Raw genomic sequence first — 24,887 nt, 5'->3', positions numbered from 1 at the left:
ATGACTTTTCCCTTGCTCGAGTTCCCATTTTCTTGATTTTCCAACCCCCTCCTCTCATTGTTTCATTTTCCAGCCAGTCAGCTTTGATCACGGCTGTGCTCAATCTCCTACATGCCACAGAACAGAGCCAAAAGCCACCTAAAGTTCTTAGCCACTGCAAGGACTTGGCACTCAGAAGTGCTAACTGGCTCCACCCCACCACCCTTTTATGATGTGCTATGGCTCAAACCATGCTAGGAAAGCACTGAGCTACACTCCTAACATGTACAGACCTTCTTAAAGGTCACAGAAATTTACTATGGAGTGATAGGCACGATGGCTCATACCTATGAATCCCTAGCACTTGTGAGGCTGGGGCAAGACTGCCATGAGTTTGAGTCACAGCAGCTTTTTTCTCAAAAAAGCAAGAAACAGAACCAAAACCAAAACAGTGTGATGAAAGATGTGTGAATAGGTGCAGTGTGCACACTGCTGTGTGTTTCAATTAAAGCAGAATACACTTATCTTTCAGGGAAATCATTTCCTTTCATGGCATGGTTCTATATGCCTAGAACTCCAGTGCTAGGTCCTGCAAGCTCCCTGTCCAGTCTAGCCAAAATGGCAAGCTTCCAGTTCCGTGAGAGCTGATGTGGTAGGGCCCCATAATCTCATAGGGAGTGGCACTATTAGAAGAGTGTCACTATGGGGGTGGGATTTGAGATTTCATATATACTCAGGATACTGCTCAGTGTGCCAGATGATTTCCTGTGGCCTGCCAGATGTAGCAGTCTCAGTTCCACCACCACCTCTGCCTGCATGCTGCCATGCTCCCTGCCATGTTAACTGACTGAACCAATGAACTATAAACTCAATGAAATGTTTTCTAAGAGTTGCCGCCGGGCGGTGGTGGCACATGCCTTTAATCCCAGCACTGGAGAGGCAGAGGCAGGCCAGATCTCTGTGAGTTCAAGGACAGCCTGGGCGACAGTTGAGTTCCAGGAAAGGCGCAAAGCTACAGAGAAACCCTGTCTTGAAAATCACACACACACACAAAAAAAAGTGTGACAGGAGTTGTCAGGGTCATGGTGTCTCTTCACAGCAATAGAAACCCTAAGCCTTCAAATTTCACCAGCAGTATTGATTCTCCTGGCTTTTGCCAATGACATGCACAGGGACACACACACGAACACACATGGCCTGTATTTCTTTGGAACCACCCTAATAAACTTTGTGATAGGGTCTAATGTAGCCCAGGATGACCCTCAAGTCCTGATCTCCCTAGTGCTGGGATTACAAGTGTGTCCCACCATACCCAGCTTAATAAACTAATCTTTTTAAATAAGCAAGACAGTTTTAAACCAAAAAAAAAACCTACATAAATGGCTAAAACATACATAAAAATGTGCATCAATAATCATATGCAAAATACATATTAGTTATTGAGATACCAAGGGCTAGAGAGGTGACTAAGCAGTTTAAGAGAACTACCTGCTTTTTTTTTTTTTTTAAGATTTATTTATTTATTATGTATAGTGTTCTGTCTGCACATATCCCTGCAATCCAGAAGAGGGCACCAGATCTCATTACAGATGGTTGTGAGCCACCATGTGGTTGCTGGGAATTGAACTCAGGACCTTTGGAAGAACAAGCAGTGCTCTTAACCTCTGAGCCATCTCTCCAGCCCCAACTACCTGCTCTTATAGAGGACACAGGTTTGATTCTTAGCACGTGGTGAGTATGGTGGTTTATAAATGTAACTTTAGTTCCAGAGTGTCCAACAGTCTCTTCTGACCTCTATGCACATAAGCGCAGACATACACGCAAGCAAAACATCCATATATATACATTGCTTTTTAAAGAAAAAGACTGCCAGGTGGTACCGGGTTAAAGAATCCAGGCACTCAGGAGGCAGAAATAGGTGGATCTCTTGAGTTTGAGGCCAGCCTGGTCTATATATAGTGAGTTCTAGGGCAGCCGAGCTGCACAGAGAAACCATCTAGGAAACAAAAAGGCCTCCGTGATATACAAAAAAATAAATAAAATGGCTAAATTAAAAAGCATAAATGTTGAAGATGTCTCAGTAGATAAAAGTACTTACTGTGCTGTTCTGCCCCCAATCCACAGTGAAAGAGAACTGACTCCCAAAAGCTCCTCTGGTCTCCAGGAATGCACTATGGCATGCACACTCCCGTTTACCCATACAAAAGTGCAAAAATTTAAAAGAAACAAGACAGACCCGGAGCTCTCACAAGCTGGTGGGAAGAATGTTGAATATTGGAAGTTTAACTGCGACTGAAGACACAGCTCAGTCAGTAGCAGAATCTGGGTTCAGTCCCCAGTATGGCATGGACTTGTGCCATAGTGTCTGTAATTCTAGCACTCAGGGGGTGGAGCCAGGATGATGAAAAACTCAAGACCACCCTCAGCTATGTAAAAGCCAAGTTCTGGAACACTAGATGCTGCCTTTAAAAAACCAAAAACCTTACTATAAGCAGACCATCTTTTCAGAGCAGATTTAAACAAACAAACAAAAAAACAAAAATAACCATGCATTTACCCAATGAAACATCTGCAATAAAAGGAACAAACGTCTGATGTGTATAATGTGATAAGCATATCACAAAACCACATGAAAGCAGCTGGGAGTATAAATATGCAAGATGACTAGGTGATTTATTCACACTGTGTATGGTGGACAAGTTCTGGGGCTCAAACTCAGTTTGTCAGCAAGTACCTTTCCCAACTGAGCCGTACTGCTAGCTCAATATATGAAGATTCAGGGTAGACAAAGTCCCCTCTCCTCCCCACATCAGTACTGAGGATTGAACCTATCACCTGCTACACTAGTGCTCTACTACTGAGCTTTACCCCTGGTCCTTTGACTCTTCATTTTGAGACAAGGTCTCATTAAGTTGCACAGGCTGGCCTTGAACTTCAGCCTCAGCTGTTCAAAGTATGACCTTTTTTTTTTTGGAGACCTGGTATCATACTGTATAGCCCAGGACAGCCTGGACATATGTAGGTGGCCTCAAGCTCACGGCAATCCTGCTTCAGCCTTTAAAAATACCAATTATTCAATAAGCCATTTTAAAAAGCACTTTTAAAAAGTCTCACCATATAGCCCTGGGTGGCCTTTGAACCAATGTGAATTGACATATGCCTAAGATTGTTAGTGTCCAAAATAGACAACTAAACACTTAGAGGTTCATTGTGGGGACGCTTCAAGTGATGGTTGGCAAGCAAGTTTTAATCAAATGGGAAAACGTTCAGTGTGGTCAATCTCAAGAGCCTTCTTTGTTCCACATCATGGATAGCTTGGAATCTATGTAAACCAGGCTGGCCTTAACTCTGGGATTAGTGGCTTTCAAAGCACCGTTGCAAACTTTATCATGACCCTATTAGACTCTCTACACCAAATTAATGGTTTCAAAAACAAAGGTGGGCGCATTTAGTTGACATACACCTTTAGCAACCTGGAATAGTTCATGCTAGATGGAAAGTTCAATTGTCATACTTTCCCAAATGTTCTTGAAATAATATTTTTTTTAAAAAAAATGACCCCGGAGTATGAGGCTGGAAACCGTATTTGTGCCAATAATGCATCCAGAATCGGAATCACTGACAATTGTAAATCACCTAGCCAGCAGAGCCAGGAATGGTGGCACATATACACAATCTCAGCACACTGAAGGTTGAAACAGGAAAACTTCTCAGTTTGACAGTGCACTGGCCAAACTGAACCTAAGTCACCATGTCTGTATCTTCACCTTCTATCTACTAAGGCAATCTGTGAGAATTACACTACAGATACTGGCTTAGTCGTCTAGTTGAATGTCCTGATCAATTTTAATAGGCAAACATCTGTTGTCAAGAAATATATTGAAGCTGCACACCTTTGAGAGTCCAACAACTCTGATTGGACCAAGAGAGCCTTCATCCAGTAACTGATGGAAGCAGATGCAGAGATCCACAACCAATTCTAGGATAGGCAAGACTAGATAGATCAGATCTCAAAAAACAAAGCCCCAAACCCAAAAAAACTTCAGTTCCCAGTGGATCTAGTGTCTTCTAACCTCTGCAGACCCATGCATGTATACATGCACAAGTAAAGTTCAGACCATTCACTACCCTTTGTCTCTGTAGTTCAGAATCCACAGATTAAGACTGGGATCTAGAATCTGAATTTTAAAAATAGTATCAACTAATCTGACTTCCACAATCATCCCTTCACAGGTGATGCTCCTGAGACTGCCTTGCTTGATCAAGTATTGTTTTTCCTTAATATGCAAGGACAGAAACACCATAGCAGAAATGAAAAGTTACCTCAAAAAATGGCCCAAATGGAAACTAGTTTTTAAAACATCAGCCCCAGTGTTTTTTCTGACACATTTACTACATGCTTGGCTCTCCAGAAAGATACTTCTGAAATATGGAAATCCCTTTTATCCCCACTGTTTCTTACTCCCCACCCCCAAAACCCCTAAGTCTGGAAAACCCTCTAACCTCATTATTTCTAACCAGCCCTCAAAACCCTAGGGTCCCTCATTAGTTCAATGAGACTTGCAGGGGGACTTCCAATTATATTCCCACACAATGCTTAGTGTTCTTTTATGCAAGACTGCTTGCTGTAAGTGACAGCGGTGTCAAGCTTAAGGTTGAGACTGTAGCTCAGAGTGTTTGCCTTGCATGCTTGAAGCTCTAGGTTGAATCCACAGTAATGGGGGTAGAGGGGAACTATAAAGCGGTAACAAAAAGGTCCTCGCATAGGTTTGCATCTGGGCACTGTCGTGTTAATATCTAGTTTATCTAAGTCATACTCTGCCCATGGATGCTACAATATGTAGCACTTTATGAAGAACCTGGACATATGAAGTAACGGCCAAGGGCTAAAAAAGCCCACAGGCTAGCACTACTTGTACGGCCTTAAACTAAAACAAATTGGTATTAAAGTCATGCTTTGCAAAACCACAGATATGTGGGAAGGCTAGTTATTTAATACAACCTCAGGCCCAAAGAGAATCTTCATTCCGGTATCTACTTGAGAATATATTTGAGGAATATATTTTTCCAAAACATCACACAGTATGTTATCTTGAAGGAAGAACAATATTGCACCAGGCACTAAGTAAACCACAGAACTCTAATTACAATAAAGTTAAAAGAAAGCCAACACTTCTTTGTAAACCAAGTTGCATTACCAAGTTTTCTCTTTGCCTTTATTTAAACAGTTCTCAAAACATTTGAGTGAATTGGGCCTCCTTTGGTAAGCAAAGGACCTGAAAATAATATTTAAAAAATGAACAGGCAGTCTTCAGTTCATCCATGACACAGGTGTGGTGAACCCTTCTCTCATTCCATACCTTGAAGCACCCAGTATTTTCATATAGTCTAAAAGCTAGAAGAACAAGAGTACATTTGTGGTGGAATGTATTGTCGTCACTTGTTGATAACTAGTTGAAATACCATTATCTCTCTGTAACAGCCTTAAGAAACAGCCTTTGAAAGACATGTGTCTGTAGCTCTTATTCCCTGCTATATATAATACAGATTACATAAAGGCTGATGAATCCACATTAATGTAAGCATTAAGCATCTGCTGTATGGAAAGATTATCTTCTAATACTAGCAGCACAGAGTTACAGCGTATTTAACACTTAATTGCAAGTATATTGAATATGGCAAGTTTCATGGACTCCTGAAAGAAATTTGAGTATTTTTATTTTAAAATATTTTACTGGTAACTTAAGAATGGTTCTGGTTAAGCACTGATATTTAGAAAGAAAAGTAAAAATCAAACTTGTTTATTGTTGCTTTTTGCCATTTGGTAGCATTTTACACACAGGCTTCGATCTTCAGAATACCCTGGATTCAGTAGAAAAACCTTTTAAATGAAGTTTTGTACAATAGAAACTTCTCAGCAGTCAAAATTTGGACTGTAAAAAAATACATGCAAAACATACTTTTCTGAAAACACTTAACTTTGAACAAAGCACCGAACTACACAAACGCAGAATGAAAACAGCATGTCAACTCCACCAAAAGTAGTCATCATAAAAGGTGTAAAAGTCACCTAACTTCACTAGGCACTGTTCACTTTTTAAACAGGAGACAATAGAAAATATTGTCCACAAACAATATCCCAGCTCTATGGCAGCTTTCAGAAAGTCTTCAACTTCATGCTTTAATAGCGACCTGTAAAGAAAACAAAACGTGTGTGTTTGGGATCAAACATTTTAAACCTGAAAGTCTCTCCCACCAATAAGATTTTCACCGAAGCATTAATACTCATGTATAAAGAAAATTCAACTTATTAAGATTTTATTTAAATCATCTAGGTGTCACAGATTATACTGTGACCAATTAGGATAGAACTGCATGGACTTCCAAATTATTTGTAAAATAGTTATACTTAAGGAAATTACAAGAGATAAGTAAAACTAATCAAGGTAACTTACGAGGTGAGTATGATCGCGATCTGGACCGAGATCTGTATCCTCCACGACTGTAGTAAGGAGAAGGTGACCGCCTTCTGTAAATAAATAAAGACTGTCTATACCCACATCTAGATGATATTGTGCTAATAACAACATGAAGACAAACTTTTGCTGGTTTTCAAGCTAGAAGATCCCAATAAACCTATAAAGTGCAGTTTATTAGGTCAAAATACCAAATAAACATTAAAAGAATCTGCTCTATTTTATAAATTAAAGCTCAAATTTTAAATTTCTACGAATCCTTTTACATTGCCTATTGAGAACTACTTTCATGTACTTCAAATCCTGTAGCTAGAGAGATGGCTAACAGTTAAAAGCATTTGCTACTCTTGCAGAGAACCTAGGTTGATTCCTAGCACCCAAATGGTTGATCAAAATGTGAGGCCGTCATCTGGCCTCCAAGGATACAAAGCATGCATGTGGTAGACATAAATGCAGGATAAACACACAAATAAATTAATCTAAAAAAAAAAAAATATCAAGGCAGGCAGCATGGTGGGGCATGCCTTTAATCCCAAAACTGGGGAGGTAAAGGCAGACAGATCTGAATTCCAGGGCAACACAAAAACCCTGTCTCAAATCCAAACAAAACCCAATCTTCGTGGTGTCACTTAGAGAACAGTTGCCTAAGTATCAGGCCAATATTTTGCAAGTATTCTACTATTACTCAGACTTGAAACCCTTTTGGCACACCTGTAAATCTGATCCCTGTCTTGAGCGGCTCTCCATCCACCACCTCCTCCTCCACCTCCTCTGTAAAAACAGAAAAGGAGTAAATTGTTTTTAGTTAAAACAATTGCCACAAAGAATGGACATAACCCAGTTTCATAGTTAACATGCTCAACAAGAGCTCTTTCTGAAATGGCAAGTTGCTCTCAATAAAGACCTTTAAACTTCTTAGCCAAGTACTACTTAACACAGTAATGCTTAAAAAGGGGAGAAAATGCCAATGTTGGTGAAATTCTGGATGTCAACTATTAAAGACTCACTTCCATAGACAATGGTATAATGAACATTTACAAAAGACAAACACATCGTCTATACTTAATTATACAAGTTTACACTAAAGGCTTAGAATTACTAGTTGGTGATTGCTGCCTCCATACTTTAACAATCTGAATTAGATACCCAGAACTCAAGTAAAAGCTAGAGAGAAATGCCCTCCATACATGTATAAAAATCAACTTTCATTTTTGTATTAGCACAAATTTAATGTTGTTCTTCATTTATATTTTAGAATTTAGGAAGCATCCAACTACATACCAAATTATCTGTAAGTCTTACATTTTGGTTTAAATCGCAGCTATTTCTTACTTTTTAAAAATTTAAGTTTTTTGTGCTGCTTTAAATTTAGTGTGAACAGGCAGGAGCCTATACAACTCACCTGTATGATCTGCTGTAATAGTCCCGATCATCATAACCCCGATCATATCCTCTGTCATAATAATCTCGGCGGCGTGAGCTGCCACTGTGAATGACAACACATCTTTTAATACTGCAAATAATCTCCTTTAGTTTTTGGTCACAACTTTTGCTATTAAAAGTTGATCCTGAAGCCTGGTGGTGGTGGCTCACGCCTTTAAATCCCAGCTCTTGGGAGGCAGAGGCAGGCAGATCTCTGTGAGTTCAAGGCCAGCCTGGGCTACAGAGTGAGTTCCAGGAAAGGCGCAAAGCTACACAGATAAACCCTGTCTCAAAAACAAAACAAACAAAAAGATCCTGATAGCAGAAGAGAACTCAAATCAAGCAAATTCCTTGGACATGCTGAGACTAATCCATCTTTGGTTCTCCTGAATAAAAATTGCTACTATCCATATCTACTAGCAGATCTCTTTAAGTACATTAACTGGAAGTTATTTCTATATAGCTCTTATCAATATTATCCTTGTTTTCTTTTTCCTTGTTATTACACCGTATTATTTGAATGTGTATACACATATGTAATCTTTTGGTTTTAGGGGCACACACAAATCCAACTGACTTTCTATAAACTGCTGGGCACAGTAGCATACATCTTTAATTTAATCCCAGCACCAAGGGGGCTCAGCAGGTAATGCTAGTGCTTACAAGCCTGGCAACTGAGATGATCTCCAGATCCCATGTAAAAGTGTAAGAAAGGAATCGATGTCACAAAGGCATCCTCTGAACCTTACATACATGTGAGCGTGCAAGTACACAGCATCTTTAAGATGTCAAGAGATTGGCGGGGAAAAGAGGGACAGAGAAAGACACCCAACTTGTTATCTCTAGACCATTCAAGTACCCACCCACACACAAATGTAGTTAAACTTACTAAGTGGGTCTCCCCATGTAAATTCCTGGTGTTGGGGTATGGGGCCTTTTTGTTATAGAGAAATCGACCCTAATTCGGCGTCCATCAAGCTCCATTCCATTGGCACGTTCTTTAGCCTTCAAAAGAGTAAAAAAAAAAAGTTACATCCTGGACAATTGTCTCTAATTATCATCTAGACTGAAGAGACTTTCCATCCAGTTTCCTAATATTTATTTAAAGGTTGGCCAAAAAAAAAAAAAAAAAAAAAAAAAACCAAAAAAAACTACCTAAATGGGTTGTTCCCTCTACTACAAATTCACTTGCTAAAAGTAGTCACACACACACACACACACAAAAATAAAAAAAGTAAAACCACCACAGCAGCCTACATGGCCCACAAAATACTTAATATACCTACCTACAAATTTAGGTAGACTCAGCTAATCCCTTGGTCTCTAACATCCTAAGTGCTGGGATTGCACATATATGCAGCACGCTACCATCTATGAACCCCAAATTTCAATGTCTATAAATTAATACTTGCTGAACACAGCCCAAATGCTCTTCTTTACCTATGGCTGTTTGGTGTAAGAATAAAAAAGCAAACTGTCTTTGACATTCTATGATTCAAAGTGCCTGTTGTGGAAGCCAACCACTACTAAGAAGCAGCGTGGATCTATAGTATTAGCCATATCCCCCGTTTTTTAAGACTAAAATGAGCATGAACTAAAGAGATAGCTTGGCAGTTCAGAACACTGGCTGCTTTTCCGAGACCTGGATTAAATTCCCAACACCCACACTGGGACAGTCATCACTGTCTGCAGCTCAAGTTCCATTGGATCAGATGCCCTCTGCTGGCCTCCAGAGACACTGCAGACATAGTGCAAAGACATCCATGTAGGCAAAACACCCATAGACAAACAAATTTAAAGTCCAGAACACACGTACTTTTAGAAAATGCTTGGTTATCAATCAGAACAGTTATCAGGACTGGTGTTTTGAACTAAAGTACAAGTATATATTTACTTACTTCCTTGGCATCATCTACATTTTCAAAATATACAAAGGCAAATCCTCTTGAACGTCTAGACTGCTGGTCATACACAATAGACACATCAGCAATGGGGCCATATTTAGAGAACACTTCTCTTAGGTCTCTTTCCGTGGTGTACAAGCTCAATCCAAATACTCCAAGACAACAGTTGGGGTCAGGATTTGCCTAGAAAACAGAAACAGGTTTTAAAATCTGAAAACCTGACATTGATCTAAAGGGAGTAAGTGGGCAAGGGAAGGATAACTAGTACCCAAAATGATAAATTGTTAGACCAAGCACCGCCGTGTCAGAATGGCACAACACAATGAGCTTGTCTCAAAAATGGAACACAGCCAGGTGGTGGTACACACCTTTAATCCCAGCACTCGGGAGGTGAAGGCAGGCCAGCCTGGTCTATACAGAGAAACTGTCTCAAAAAACAAAACAAAACAAAACAAACAAAAAAACCCACCAAAAACTACTACCAAAAACAGAAAACAACCAAAAGACACTTAATAGTGTACAGGGATAGATGGGAGTAAATAACTGGAAATAAAGGTATTATAGATTGATGGACCAGAAGGAATACAATTCTGTCTGTGTATTCTGCACTGGAGAATCCAACCAATCTCAGATGGAAGATGTCTTGGTGGGCACAGTAAGGGTGTCACACCTACACAGAACAGTTAAACCTCCTTCTTAGGTAGCGCTGGATATGTAACAACTGCTTACAGCTCATTTTTATTTTGTTTAGTATTTTAAGTATTGTAAAATTTAATCTGCAAACTGAGCACATTAAGATTAAAAACAGGCCGGGCGGTGGTGGCGTAAGCCTTTAATCCCAGCACTCAGGAGGCAGAGCCAGGCGGACCTCTGTGAGTTCGAGGCCAGCCTGGGCTACCAAGTGAGTTCCAGGAAAGTGGCAAAGCTACACTGAGAAATCCTGTCTGGAGAGAGGAAAAAAAAAAAAAAAAAAAAAAAAGATTAAAAACAGTGGGGCTGGAGAGATGACTCAGTGGTTAAGAGCACTGCCTGCTCTTCCAGAGGACCCGGGTTCAATTCCCAGCACCCACATGGCAGCTCACAACTGTCTATAACTCCTGTTCCAGGGGATTCAACACCCTCACATAGACATACATGCAGGCAAAACACCAATGTATATAAAATACAAATAAATAAATTATAAAGAAAAAGATTAGAAACAGTAATGTTACTAATAGATGCGGGTAAGACTTCAAACTAAAGATGACACAAACATTAAGCTTCATAAATTATTTGTGAGCTTTTTCATTAATCTTTTTGAATGTCTAGCAACTGAAATTAGACAAGGGGAACTATATCACATATTAAGTAATCAGATGCTCATATATGAAACCCAACCGCAACAAATTACTTTAACAGCTATTATCAGTAAAATAAACTCTACAAATACATTACAGGCACTCCAGCCATAAAGAACTGAAAAGGTTCCTGTAATTTTACATAGGAAAAAAAACTTACTAGGCAGGGAAATTACATCCTAATATAAATACTTCCACTTCTGGAAGCAGAATGGGATTCCTACACACAGATGCCAAAAGTTTTAAATTGCTAAAATTCCACTGTCAAAATAAAGAGATCAGATAGTACAATGTTTCTAAAAAGGTCTTCATGCTGTGGGGTACACTGTGTGAATATATGCCATTATGATTGGTTTAATAAACAAGCTGATTGGCCAATAGCTGAACAGGATAAAATTAGGAGGCAAAGCCAAACTGAGAATGATGGGATGAGGAAGGGCAGAGTCACCAGACAGATGGAGAATGAGATGGACACACAAAATGAGATAGAAGTAAATGCCAAGCCTCGGAGCACATAGATTAATAGGAATGGATTAAGCTGTAAGAGCTAATTGGTAGCCGGGCGGTGGTGGCGCACACCTTTAATCCCAGCCCTTGGGAGGCAGAGCCAGGTGGATCTCTGTGAGTTCGAGGCCAGCCTGGTCTACTACAGAGTGAGTGCCAGCTACACAGAGAAACCCTGTCTCGAAGAACAAAAAAAAAAAAAAAAAAAAAAAAAAAAAGAGCTAATTGGTAACAAGCCCGAGCTATTGGACGAGCATTTGTAATTAATATTATACCTCTGAGTGATTATTTGAGAGCGGCTGTGGGATAGGAAAACTCCACCTACATCTTCAAGCTGAGAATGCACCTCAGTGGTAGAATACTTACTTGCCTCATGTACATAATAACCTGGGTTCAGTCCATAGCACTTTAGAAAACTTTTTCATCTTACCCGGTTCCCAACATGACGCCTTCGAGTAGACATGGGAGAATGGCTGTGGCTGTGACGTCTGCGATAATCTCGGCTGTAAGATCTGCTCCGGGATCGTCTATGGGAGCGGGATCGAGATCGTGACCTTGTATAATGCCTTCTAGAACTTCTTCTGGATCTGGACCTGCAAGACAGAAGTCTTGGCGTTATGACTAAATAACTGAAAAACAGATAGTGCTGTGAATGTGTTGCTCTGACTAGTTGATAAAGCTGCACTGGCCTATGGCAGGGCAGGATAAGGTTAGGCATCACATTGAAACTAAAGGGTGGGGGAAGGGGGAGATGCCAACCATTGTTCAAGGAGCAACATGTAATGAAACACAGGTAAAGGCACGGAACATGTGACGATACATAGATTAATAGTAATGGGTTGAGTTAAGTTATATGAACAAGCTTGCTAGCAAGAGGCCATGGGCCATACAGTTTGTGGTTAATACTAAGCCTCTGTGTGTTTACTTGGGACCAAGTGGCTGCACGACGAGGGTGGGAGAGGTTTTTCCTGACCTCGGGGCCAGGCATGACCGGAGAAACTCCCAGCTACAAGATAGTCTTTCAATTCTTTTATTACTCTATTCTATAGTTAAACTCAAACATGGGACATAGTCCTCGATAAACAAAATTGCCGCCAATCTAATCACTTTATTAAGCCACCAAAGTCAGAAGAACATGCTCCCTCTCACCATTTCTTCAAAATAAAAAGAAAATTTTAATGTTAAATAAATGTATTTAAAATTCTTTTGAAAATTGGACCACAGACTACACTTTACTAGCCTGGTTTATGCACACCTTTACCTCTCACAATACTGCCCTTTATTTTTTTTTATTTCCTATTATGCCCACTACTCATTTAGGCCAATTAACAAAAACCACCACAACTACTACAAACAAAATTCTAATAAAATTCAGGCAGTGGTGGCACATGCCTTCAATCCCAGCACTTGGGAGGTAGAGGCAGGTGGATCTTGAGTTTAAGGCCAGCCTCAACTCAAGACAGGGCTACACAGAGAAACCCTGTCAAAGGAAGGAAGGAAGGAAGGAAGGAAGGAAGGAAGGAAGGAAGGAAGGAAGAAGGGAGGGAAGGAAGCTTTGGGGCTGGTTCAATTCCCAGTACCCACATGACAGGTTTATGTCTGTAACTCCAAGATCTGACACCCTAATACATACATGCAGGCAAAACACCAATGCACATAGAATAAAAATAAATAAATGACATTAATTCATGGCTTCTGAGCAGAGTAAAATGTCTAAAGCCGTTACCTAAAGCAGAATACATCGAGAGAGGAAGTGCGGCAAGTTCAAAATAAGTATAATCTGCTCAAGTCTGTTCCAGTCTTCTGGCTCCCATCTCTAATACCAACATTAAATAGACTAATTTTACCTTCCTTAGCTTAACAAACCACACCAATTTCAGAGCTGAGTTAACAGAAGGAGATCTCAAAACAGTCTTTCTTACCTGGATTCAGATCTGGACCTTGACTTTGATCTAGAACGCCTTGAATCTTCCTTGGAGCGAGACCTTGCAGGGGTATGCCGTGCAGATTTCCCCGATCCATGAGCACTTCCACTTCTGGAAGCAGAACGGGATTCCTACACGCAGATGTCAAAAGTTTTAATTTGCATATTTTTGGGAAACTTTAAAAACAAATAAGCTTCTGTGAGATAAATGGCCAAGGAGAGCAATCCTCTTCCAAAGATAAGAAAACATGTGAGGACAGGAATTGAGTATACCTGGTATAATAGTTTCATTGCTTCAACTGACATCAATCAATTAATTCTTCCACCTTTCTGGAGCAGGGATAAGAATCATCTAATTCTCCTCCCTTAAAAGGTGTCAAAGTCAGATTATTAAATAAAGAACTATCTAAGGACTATATTTGGGGAATGTTACTACATAGACTGGGAAAGAACTTTCCTTAACTATGAAGCCTAGTCTATTCCAGTCAAGCTGCAATCAAAAACAAAACCCCACAAAATTATAAAACTTCAAGTTATGGTTTGTTGAGTGCGGGGCAAAAGCAGTAAGGACAATCCTGTGTTTCAAGCTCTGAAGGTAGAAGAACTCTAGCTGAATGCCAAGACTAGCTGATGAACATGAAATGTGGTTAAGATCTTGTTTTCAATGTATGTCAGGACCTCTTACAAACTCAAGAGCAAACAAAAGGAGCTAAGAACAGAGCAAGGCTGCTGTTTAAGAGTAGAGAAGGTGCCAAAGATCCACAACTTTCTTGGCTAAACTGAGAAGAGTCAAGGCAAAATAAACAGGAGACTGAGAAAAAGCAGAAATAATATGTAAAGGGCACATTAAAACAAGGATAAATAAAATGAGCTCATTATCTAGGGGGCCCGGGAAGAAAATTCTGTAGATGTCTAAGCAAATACCATGTACTCAGTTTTCCTAATCAAAACTCAACTCATGGCCAGTTAACTGAAAAACAAGATCTCCAAAATAAATAAAATAAAAAGGCAAGGAAATAGCTAAACGGGATAATCACTTCATAATGTCAATCAGTAGAAAAGACACACAACATACAACAATAGAACTGGAGAAAAACTCTGCAAGGGCATGCAAAAAAATTAAATGGGAAGAGACAGTGCTCACTCCCCAGTTAGACAACTAAGCTTTCACTACACAAAACCTTCTAAGGCAAATTGACAAAGCCATAGTCTAGCCAATTGTTCTACTTAAGATACAGCAACAACCAGGAAAAGGAAAGGAAAACTAAAATGAACAGCATGAATCTAAACAGTCACTTCCAAATATTTTAGAATCCAGACTATCATTTACATATAGAATATGGAAGACAATTTAGAGCATTCCTCCTCAATGCTCAGGACACAAAAATATGCACTTTATATACAACACGAAGGGAGGAAACCTCAAAGGAAAACAGACAACTGGAAGAACGAGCAGCTTTCCAGGCCCCAAATAATCTAGAAAATACTTCAATGACACACTATAAAACATGGAGTGATGTAGCATATGACAGATAACCTTACCTCTCTATCAGACCTTCTTCATCCCCCAAGGAATAATTAACTATAGATTAAACTAAGCCGTGTGGTAACAGCTGCCTTTAACACCAAGATATAGTTTAAGATTCACTGCTTGTGGTAAGGAGGGAGAGAACCCCAATCAACCAGCCATTGGATTTCTGTATCTAATGTTCAAGCAAAATGTTCAGCAAGGCCATTTACCTCACTTTCTTCTTGGTCAAAACAAAAACAAAAAACCTTACTGAAAGTATAGCTTCTTGTCATCTTTATTACAGAGAAAAGCTCATCTACAAGAGAAAAACAGACACAAGGAACTAGAAAGTTAAAATACATTTATTCCAATTCTGTAAGAGCACTTCACAGAACAATTAGAAACTTTAAAGAGGTAGAAAATAAAAATTTCTGGGGGCTGGAGAGATGAGAGCATTGGCAGCTCTTCCAGAGGCCCTGAGTTCAATTCCACCACCACATGGTAGCTCACAGTCATCTTATATAAATAGAATCTGATGCCCTCTTCTGGCATGCAGATAGAGCATGATATACATAAAATAAATCTAAAAAACAAACAAAAAATCCAGAAATTCCCCTTTCAGATTGTTGCTTCATTTTAACCAAAGTTTTATTCTAAACTGGGATGCTTCAGCTGTCTTTCTAAGAAGGATAATAGAATTTCTAGAATGGGAAATTAGCTAAGTAAGGTTTCTTCTTTAATGTGTAGTAGGCTAAGGTGTCTAAACAGATGGTTTAGAAAGTTCTCAAAACTTTACTTAGCCTCCAAACCGAATAGGCCAAGTCCTACATGTACTTTTTGAGCAACAATTTCTTAGATCAGAAATTAGTGGAAACATCAGAACAAGATTAAGATTCCTTTGTCTGTATACTGCCACCTCGTTGGGCTAGTAGGGAAAAAAAAATCCATAAAAAAACTACCTTAAACTTTTGTCAGCTAATCCTTTATTTAGTTAAATCTTTCCAGTTATGGTGACCACCTCTAATTGGTGAGAATATAAAGGATTTTGTGTTAAGACATGAGACTCAAAGTAATTAAATACAAAACTCTACACTTAAACCTTAATGCACAAACAATTCTATAAAACCAGTCCGAAAAGTTCTTTACAAACTCTTGGGGTACTCTCCCTCCTTACCACAACTTCAAACTCAACTCTGAGTGACAAGGCAATATAGAAAGAACTCTACAAAAAGAACTACACTGTAGACAGCCAATGCCAAAAGCATAAACAATGCCAGAAATTCCCCCTCAAAAAATGTTCTCAAATCTAAGTCATTTTAACTAATGCACAACCTAAGGAACAGGTCAAAACAAAATCAAAAGCTCAAGTAGTCTATAGCTCCTACACTAAGAGCAGCAACTCAGAAGTACTAAATCTCTCCTTACAGTAGATAATACAGTCCTAAACAGCTTTTAGTTTGTTAGGCACCCTAATCCTAAAAAACAAAAATACATGTAATATTAGTTAAGCCTCACAAACTCAAAGCCAAAGTTATCTTTCTACGATTCTTTATCAAAATTCAAATCCCTTTTTTAAGTTTGAGTCAACACAAAATTAATATTACTCTTGATTATTATCTGACAATTAATGTTAAAAAAGCAACAAATTGTCTTCTATAAGCAGTAACTGTATTCTCCTAGTAAGATACAGAAATAATGTAAGCAGCACTGACAACAGGCTAAAGTGCCCCAACAAACATGCACCTTTCCAGAAAGGTCAGTGAAGTCATTTTCTCCAATAGCTCTAAAGACAACCCTCAGAAAAAAATTCAAAGTTGCCATCATTTTAGGAAGATGAAATAATAGTTTGCATGGAGAAGGCAACTATTGGTTGTTTGCTACTGATTATGTGAATTTGTTATTAACATTATGCTAATCATCTAACACATTAGTCAAAACACAGAAAGGAATTTTGAATTGACTTTTTTCAGATGGGGCAGCACACTAGAAGAAAACCATGTTTAAGATCATTAAGGATAAACAGGAGAAAAGGCAACAAAATACCAGCTACTACTGCACTCTGAATTAGCTATCATTTACACTTGCATGACTCATCTCTTTTAAGGGATGCTACTAAAGCAAAACCCCTAATGATTCAGTTGGAACAGGCATGCAACAGAATATAAAGAATCATCCTTATTTGGGACATGTAAATCTCAACATCAGGACTTAAGTGGTTGTAGCTTTCCACTTATAATGTGGAAACCTAATGCTTTCATTACAATAAAACAATGTTAGATGCTTTGCTTGGATTTTGGGGGTTTAATCCCATTATCAACCTGGTTAGAGTCTGGAAATTTTCCAGTAGAAAATATTCTACTATACACTGTTCAGCATCAAAGCAGAAAATATCATTGCATTTTTGAGTCCAAAGGGTGTTTTAAAGTAACAGACCACCAGTTCCAACTCACTTACTCATGCCCCAGAACCAGCAGAGTATAACAGATGAAAAGCCTAAGGGAAAATGGGAGGCCAACTATTATTACCCAGTGGATTAGCACAGTGCTGCCTGCTATTTGACTACAAAGTTATTTTTAAAGAATTGCATTTCCATCATTTGACTAAGCAGTTAAAATTAGAATTATTACCTAATTTAAACGATTCCCTTGGAAGTCACTTCTTTACCCTGTATATATTTTCTTCTATTAAACAAATAATGCATGCATGTTTAGCAAAATATACAGGGACACATAAACAGACTAGTAATTACTTAGCGTAGTGCTTTCTGATTCCAGATTACTTCTTATCTTAACTTCATTTTTATTTCTTTTCTTCATTCTTCCGTTTCAAATTCTGACTTCTTTCATCTTCCCCACTTCACACAAATTGCTCAATATTCTACAAGTGGGACTTCTGGTCTGATAAATAGCATGCATTCTTTCTTTTATTTTTTCAAATTTCAGCTTCACTTATTCCTGAGCTTCAAATACTCATTTATAAAACTTGTCAAATGACGACTTCCGCATTTTCCTTCTTCAACATTAACCTTAATAGAAAAAGAACAGGATGAAGAATATTTTAAAACTCCAGGATAAAATCCAGTGCCAAAACTGAAACTAGAAAAAAAATCCCTTTTGTAGTTTTGGATTAAAAAAAATACTAGAATATGCAGCTCAAAAAACTGAAACTACATAGTCTCCTGATGGTATATGGTAATCATCTGTCTATTCCAAATAAATTTATCATGCTTAACGTGGATGTGAAGTGCGCCACTGAACATTTACTGTTCATTTAACATTTTTACAAATTGTAATCACATTTCACACTTCTTATTGTATTCAAGAGAAAATGCTAAGTGTCAAAAGCATATCTCTAGTCAAAAAGTGACACATTTCAATACAAAAGTGCAAGAAAAGCATGGACAACTCATATGACAAAGGCTGGGGTTGAAGGTTTACAGTAGTGTGACTTGTCTAATTAAGATAAGGAAATGTAGAATTCCACATTACTGTGTATTTAGAAGAGCATTGTTAGACAATGTCAGCAAACCTGACAATTTGGATCTGTCCAACCCACCCTTGGGAACTCTGCATTAGTGAAATTAGTTTAATTAAATTTATAACTAAAATCCTGATACTAAATAAAATTAACTACTACATGCCAACAGCTACAAAGAAAAGCAGAGCAAACTTGATTCCAACAGTGGTTATGTCCAAAGAATTCTGTTTTTTCCCTCTATTAGCAAAACATTAGTCTTCTGGATGTCCAAAGGAGAGCTCCTACTTGAAAGGTGGCAAATTATGAGAAAATAAGTTAACCTCCTCAAATTATTAAAAAGGCCCACTTTAGCAGATTAGTTAAGTTTAATACTAACACTAGAACACTGTTGGAACACTAAGCAAAATACTGTCCATGTAAAACAATCTAGTTTTCCTTGTTACCCTGCTAAGTGTTTCTGCATGCTCTTTCTTTTACTGTCTATACTTCCTCTTACATTTTTTTTTTCTGGTTTTAAAGGGGAAAAAAATTTCCTTAAAAAGAAAAAGTAAGTCTTTATACTACTGTTGGTATAGGCAACCATGGCTACAGTAGTATCTTTTCCAAGGAAAAGCATGATTTCCAGCCTAATTTTATAGTCAATTATTATTTGTTTAATCTAGAAACATTTTAATGGCTATTTAAGGGAGTCATAATAATTGGTTTTCTGGTACTATCCATCACTAAAATGTAATGGGAAATGTTTACTGGCAGCACGAATGTAATCATGGAATCAGAATGCCCAAGCAGGTTTCCTTAGTGCCTGGCCTCCCTAAAGGTTATGTATGTACAGATACAGGGCTTAGATTCAGAAGACAATAAAGCTCTAGGTACCATGACTTTTCATCATTGAGGCCACTTTAGTATCACTTCATTCACTACCACTTTCTAATCTTTCTCCTATATACTAAGAACAAATCCATTGCTAGACAATATTTGTATTAACTCAGCTACTTCATAAAAAAGGATCCTACTTAGAAAAAACACATTACTGAGGGAGCAGTTTAATAACTGGAAATGAGATGAGCAAAGAAAAACTACACCTTGCTACAGAAAGAAAAGGTCAACACTAAAATGGATAAAGGGCTTTTTTGGGAGGCAGAGTCTCCTATAGCCCAGAATGGCCTCAAAGTCACTACATAGTCAAAGAATGACCTGATCTTCCTGCTGCCACCTCCCAAATGATGAGATTACAGGAATGTGTCCTCTACGTTTTCCTGAAACTATCAGAAGTGTGGAGGAGAAAAATCCTCAAATGCTTAAGAAATTTCTGAAAGAGGAAAAAAAAAAAAAAAAAAAAAAAAGCAAAAGCAAAACACACCCGACATAGCTGTAAATTCTATGCTTTTTATAAACCCACAAAAATACCAAACCCTTAAGTTTCTTTTGATAATACTTTCCATCAAAATCACATGAATTCATTTTTGTTGGAAAGTTCTTATCTAAGCACAAAAATTTTAATGTAGAAGAGGGCCCTATCCAAACATGAAAATCTATGCCAATAAATAACCTGAAAATAGCCTCCAAAACCCAATTCAAAACAATAATTTGAGAATTTGCTAGTCAATTTTGACCTGAAACTAAAAAAGTACCGCTAAATGATGGCCAACACCTATAACTATAATGGCCCACATCCTACAATAGCAACCTGTGTAAAAGCACTAGTTCCTAAAATAATCACCATACCTTATTGGAAAAACAATAGCTATGTATAAATACTAATCAACAAAACAATGCTGGACACATACACTATAGTTCTAATAATTGACTTGGCCAAATTATGAATGAAATTTGAAAGCATTCATGTTTATCATTTAGGTTTGGGGTTTTACTGAAGAGAAAAGGAAAAAGACTATACAAACAAGACAAATACCATTAACACTTCTCTCAGCATCTGAATCCCCCCCTTCAAGCTTTCAACAAAACCAGTAGTACTTACCTTGTAAAACCATTTGTACCACTTTCTATTTTGACAATATCCACAATATTAATAAGCATTCTTGTTTAAGCCAAAGAAAATGATTCAACAGTTTCAAGAGACTTATACCTAACCTGTGTAAGTCAGTGATGAAAAAACTAGGCAATTTTCTTAAACTTGGCATTAATTCAACCCTTTGTTAATAAAAATTATGTGAGGACCACAATTACTTTAGAAATAGAAATTTTGGTTTTAAAAACCAGAATTTAGAGTTAGGGGATAAACACAAGGAATATACAAAGACATCACAGGATTGCTTAAGCAGAAGAGAAAAACTGCAGAATCTGAAAGGCAATTTGACAGGGTAGTATCCAGAATCTACCCCTTACTTTTATATTCCAAACACACTACACTTCTAAGAAAATATCTACCAGAGTATTTAATAACTCCAAGCTACTCTTTAACCTCTAGCTACTGTGGTAATAAAATAGACTAACAAAAACTAACATTTTCTGGCTTGTCTAATTCTGGATTCTCAGGATAAAGACTCACACGCACAATCTCAAAGAAGTTAGAATTTTAAGCTAAGTAGAAGATCAAAATGTGTCTCACACCCTAAACTAGAACCATTATTGGGATCTTAAATATTAACCCCATTACTACCTCACATCTCTAAAGAGTGGATGTTTTTCCTTCAAAGAAAAGGTTCTTTTACAAAATGAGTAATTTTGTAAACTGGAAGAAACAAAATTTTATCAAACCAACTTTAAAATGGGGGGGAAACCTAATTAAAAAAACAAACCCCACAAATCCTACAGATAACAGAGGGATGAAGAATACACACTGCAAAAGAGCTAACTAAATGCTAACATCCATCCAATGTGTGACCAAACTAAGCAAAATTTATTTCACACACCTAAATGTAGTCTGCTTAGGAAAGAAACAACTTTGGAAGCCTAACTGGTTTAAGGGAATCCTGAAGTATAGTGTCTCCACATGAAGACACTGACTGAGATTCCAAGTAGCTTAACAGATTTATACTATGTACATTAACCACAACAGTTTATGTGCCGAAGGGCCTAGAAGTCAATGAAACTCATTTTCAGGTTTCCAGAGATGGTTGGTTATACCAGGCATATCCAAGACTATTTACCTTGAACATCATTTTTCACACTTATAAAAGGAAAAGCGAACCAATCAGATTTGGCCATGCTACTTTGCAGTAATGTCTGAACAAAAATTGCAGGGGACTTTAGCTACCTTGTGGTGTGTGTGTGTGTGTGTGTGTGTGTGTGTGTGTGTGTGTGTGTGAGAGAGAGAGAGAGAGAGAGAGAGAGAGAGAGAGAGAGAGAGCGCGCGAGAGCGCCTTACAGGACAGGAAGTGTTCTCTCACCAAGTTATACAACCAGTCCTGAAATTATTCCTTATTCCTTTGGGGGAAAATGTTTAGTTTTGCTAAGTAATTGGCCAAGATTATCCTGAACTCTGGATCCTCCTATCCAGGACAAGTAGCCAGTATTTTTACAAACCTGTAACATTCTGCCCTGCTTACCTTGCAGTATTTTTAAACTTGTCTGTAAACTTTTTTTTGGCAAGCCTTCTTGAGCAGTTTGTTGTGTTTCAAGTTTTTCAGTTATCCCAAGATTCCAATTGAAAAACAAAAAGCAACCAAGCAAAAATTGGCTGAGTGGTTAAGAGCATCTACTGCTCTTTAGGAGAACCAAGGTTCCCCTTCCCAGAACCCAAATCAGATGACTCACAATCCCTTTTGGGTGTCTGTGGAACTGGTACATGTGGGCCACACAAACTCAGGATTGTGCACATACACCTCAAAAAAATTTTTTGAGGTGTGTGTTACACAACTTCCAAGTTTAGAAACAGATCAGAAAGTCAATCTTTATTTAATACCTTTCCCTCCAATTAAATAATAAGGACTGCTTGGTGTGGCTGGTTCACACCTTAAATCCCAGCAGTAGGGTTATAGAGAGGCAGAGGCAGAGGCAGGCAGATGCCTGAGGTCAAGACCAGACTGGCCTATATAGCAAGTTCCAGGACAGCCAGGGACATAGTATGACCATAACTCAAATAAATATTCAAGAACACCAGACAGTCCATCTTGCTAGCAGAAATAGTAGTAACATTTCCAATTAACAGGGGTAACAATTTCCCAGTTCTTTCAAAATGGTACCACATTCAATTACTTTCTTCCTGGAGTAATGTGTACTAAATCTAATACTTTGAAAATTTTTCCACGGGCATGATAATACCTATTTAATCCCCAAACAACAACAAAACCTATTTGCTTTTAATTCTAAACAGAGTCATTTCAACATTACATGCAACTTCGGGAGGCAGGAACTCAAGGTATGTGTGGGCTACTGAGGAAGTTGGAAGAATTTAAAACAAAACAGACAAAGAATTTGGGATATAGTTCAGTAGTAAAGACTTGCCCATCACGTGAGGATAGGTTCCATTTCCATTATCAAGAAAATAAAAGCCGGGCGGTGGTGGCGCACGCCTTTAATCCCAGCCAGGCGGATCTCTGTGAGTTCGAGGCCAGCCTGGGCTACCAAGTGAGTTCCAGGAGAGGCGCAAAGCTACACAGAGAAACCCTGTCTCGAAAAACCAAAAATAAATAAATAAATAAATAAAATAAAGCAAAATCCCACCCCACTCCCCACCCTCGTTTCTTTCCTTAAGAAAGCCTTAAAATGGTAAGGCAATCACTGGTGACATTGGACTTAAAATGACCTTGGGATAAGAGACTCATTTTGATATGTAAAGGTCTGGTCAGTTCAAACTATTCTGATTTGGTTCTGAGTTCACCATAAAAAGTCCCACACTACTTTCTACCAAACTGTCAAAGACCTAAAGTTTACTAACATACTTATTTGACTAAAAAGTAAACTGTGTGGTAACAATTCCTGTAAATTTTGTGGGAAAAAAAATTTTAAGTCTTGAGGCATAAAATAATTGTTCTTAGGGTGCTTGTAAGCAATTTTCAAACTGCAATTACTCACTCACTAAGCCATGTACTTGCATGTATCTTCCTGGGATAGTTTTTTAATCTAATACTCTACTGCCACGCCACATGCGCTTTGTTTAAGCTTTGGGACTGGGTCTAATCCACAGGCCCGTTTTTTATATATATATATATATATATATATATATAAAATCTAATCAACCTCTACCGAATTTCACCCCCTGGAGGTGGAAGCTTAAAAAAATAAAACACGTGATTCCCAGCGCTAACAGCGCCATGAACTGTCGCCACCCATCACTCCTTCCCCATTCCCCGGGGTGGGGGTGGGGGTGGGGGTGGGGGTGAGAAAATCCTAATGACCTTGCATCCTGTCCCCGTTAAGGTCCCAACAATGGGGGAAGAGGCTCCGGCACAACAAAGCCCCCGGGCCCCCGAGCTCCCTCTGCTGCGCCCGTCCGCAGAGCGAGCTGTCCCTTCCCAGGCCCGAGAAGGCTCTCCGCCAACAAGGCCACCAGCCCGACGCCCGGGCCCACGTGGCTCTTCTCGGCTTCCCCCCAGCGGCCCCGGGCGAGCCGGCAAGGGCCGGGCGAGCAGGGACCCGCGGCGGCTCCGCCATTTTGTGCCTCTGGCAGCGCGCCCGGCCCGCGAGCCCAAGATGGCTGCGGCGCGGCTCCGCAGGGAGAGCAACGGCGAAATGAGACGCCGTTCCCATCCCCCAACGCCGAGGCGGCGCCGCGGCCATTTTTAATCTCTCTCCTTCCCCCTCCCCTCCCCCCTCGCAACCTCGTAACGGAAAAAAAAAAAAAAAGAGAGGCCGCCGCGGGGACCGGGCACACAGCCCGCTGGCGGCCTCCCTCGCGACTCGGGGCGTCCGTCGTCCGCCCTCCGGCGCCCCGTAAGGCCTGGAGGGGGAGAGAAGCAAGGTGGGACCGCGGCCGCCCGTGCACCCCCCCTCCCCGCGCTTACCCGTTCGCCGTAGTTCTGCTCGCCGCTGTCGCTCATGGCTCCGGATTGCTGTCCCCGCTGCTGGCCTTTACGGAAGCTGTCAAGCTCCTGCCTTCTTACCAGAGGCCCCGCCGCAGCCTCTCGCGACGACACACTTTTGAGAGTGGCCTAAGGACCGACGCGCTCCGCACCACCTCCGCCCCGGTCTAACGCCACCGGATGTGACGCGGCGCTCTTTAAGTGGGCCCCGCTCACGCCCCTGAAGGCGCGCTTTCCCGGCCCCGCCCACTTGGCGGGGCTTTCCGACCGCTTTCCCCGGCGCGGGCCCGGACCGGAGGTGACGTCAACGCCCCGCCTCGCTCGCACTGACCCGCCCCTAAAGGCCAGGACACGGCGTGGCGGGAAAGTAAGTGCCAGCCCCTGGGCGTCCGCGGGGGTCTCCCGGAGACACCGTGATGTCGCCAGCCGC

General features: G+C 39.7%; 1 protein-coding gene across 2 annotated transcripts; it reads right to left on the bottom strand.

The window, feature by feature from the left end:
• Positions 1 to 5,680: 5,680 nt before the first annotated feature.
• On the bottom strand, positions 5,681 to 24,723 carry Tra2b (transformer 2 beta homolog). Of its 2 annotated transcripts, none has more exons than XM_059276797.1 (9): positions 24,440 to 24,723; positions 13,545 to 13,678; positions 12,053 to 12,215; positions 9,776 to 9,964; positions 8,767 to 8,882; positions 7,858 to 7,941; positions 7,167 to 7,226; positions 6,435 to 6,505; positions 5,681 to 6,171 (listed from the first exon to the last, which is right to left on the bottom strand). In XM_059276797.1, the coding sequence occupies exons 1-9, from the start codon at positions 24,473 to 24,475 to the stop codon at positions 6,161 to 6,163; spliced, it is 864 nt and encodes a 287-aa protein (XP_059132780.1). In that variant the 5' UTR covers positions 24,476 to 24,723; the 3' UTR covers positions 5,681 to 6,160. The 2 variants fall into 2 exon arrangements, with proteins under 2 accessions (XP_059132780.1, XP_059132778.1); XM_059276795.1 differs by having other exon boundaries at positions 6,435 to 6,508; positions 24,440 to 24,721.
• Between the last annotated feature and the right edge of the window lie 164 nt (positions 24,724 to 24,887).

The sequence above is a fragment of the Peromyscus eremicus genome, chromosome 12 (genome assembly GCF_949786415.1).
Source record: "Peromyscus eremicus chromosome 12, PerEre_H2_v1, whole genome shotgun sequence".
NCBI lineage: Eukaryota > Metazoa > Chordata > Mammalia > Rodentia > Cricetidae > Peromyscus > Peromyscus eremicus.
The sequence above is the reverse complement of the archived record's forward strand: the minus strand, read 5'-3'. Positions and strand labels throughout refer to the sequence as shown.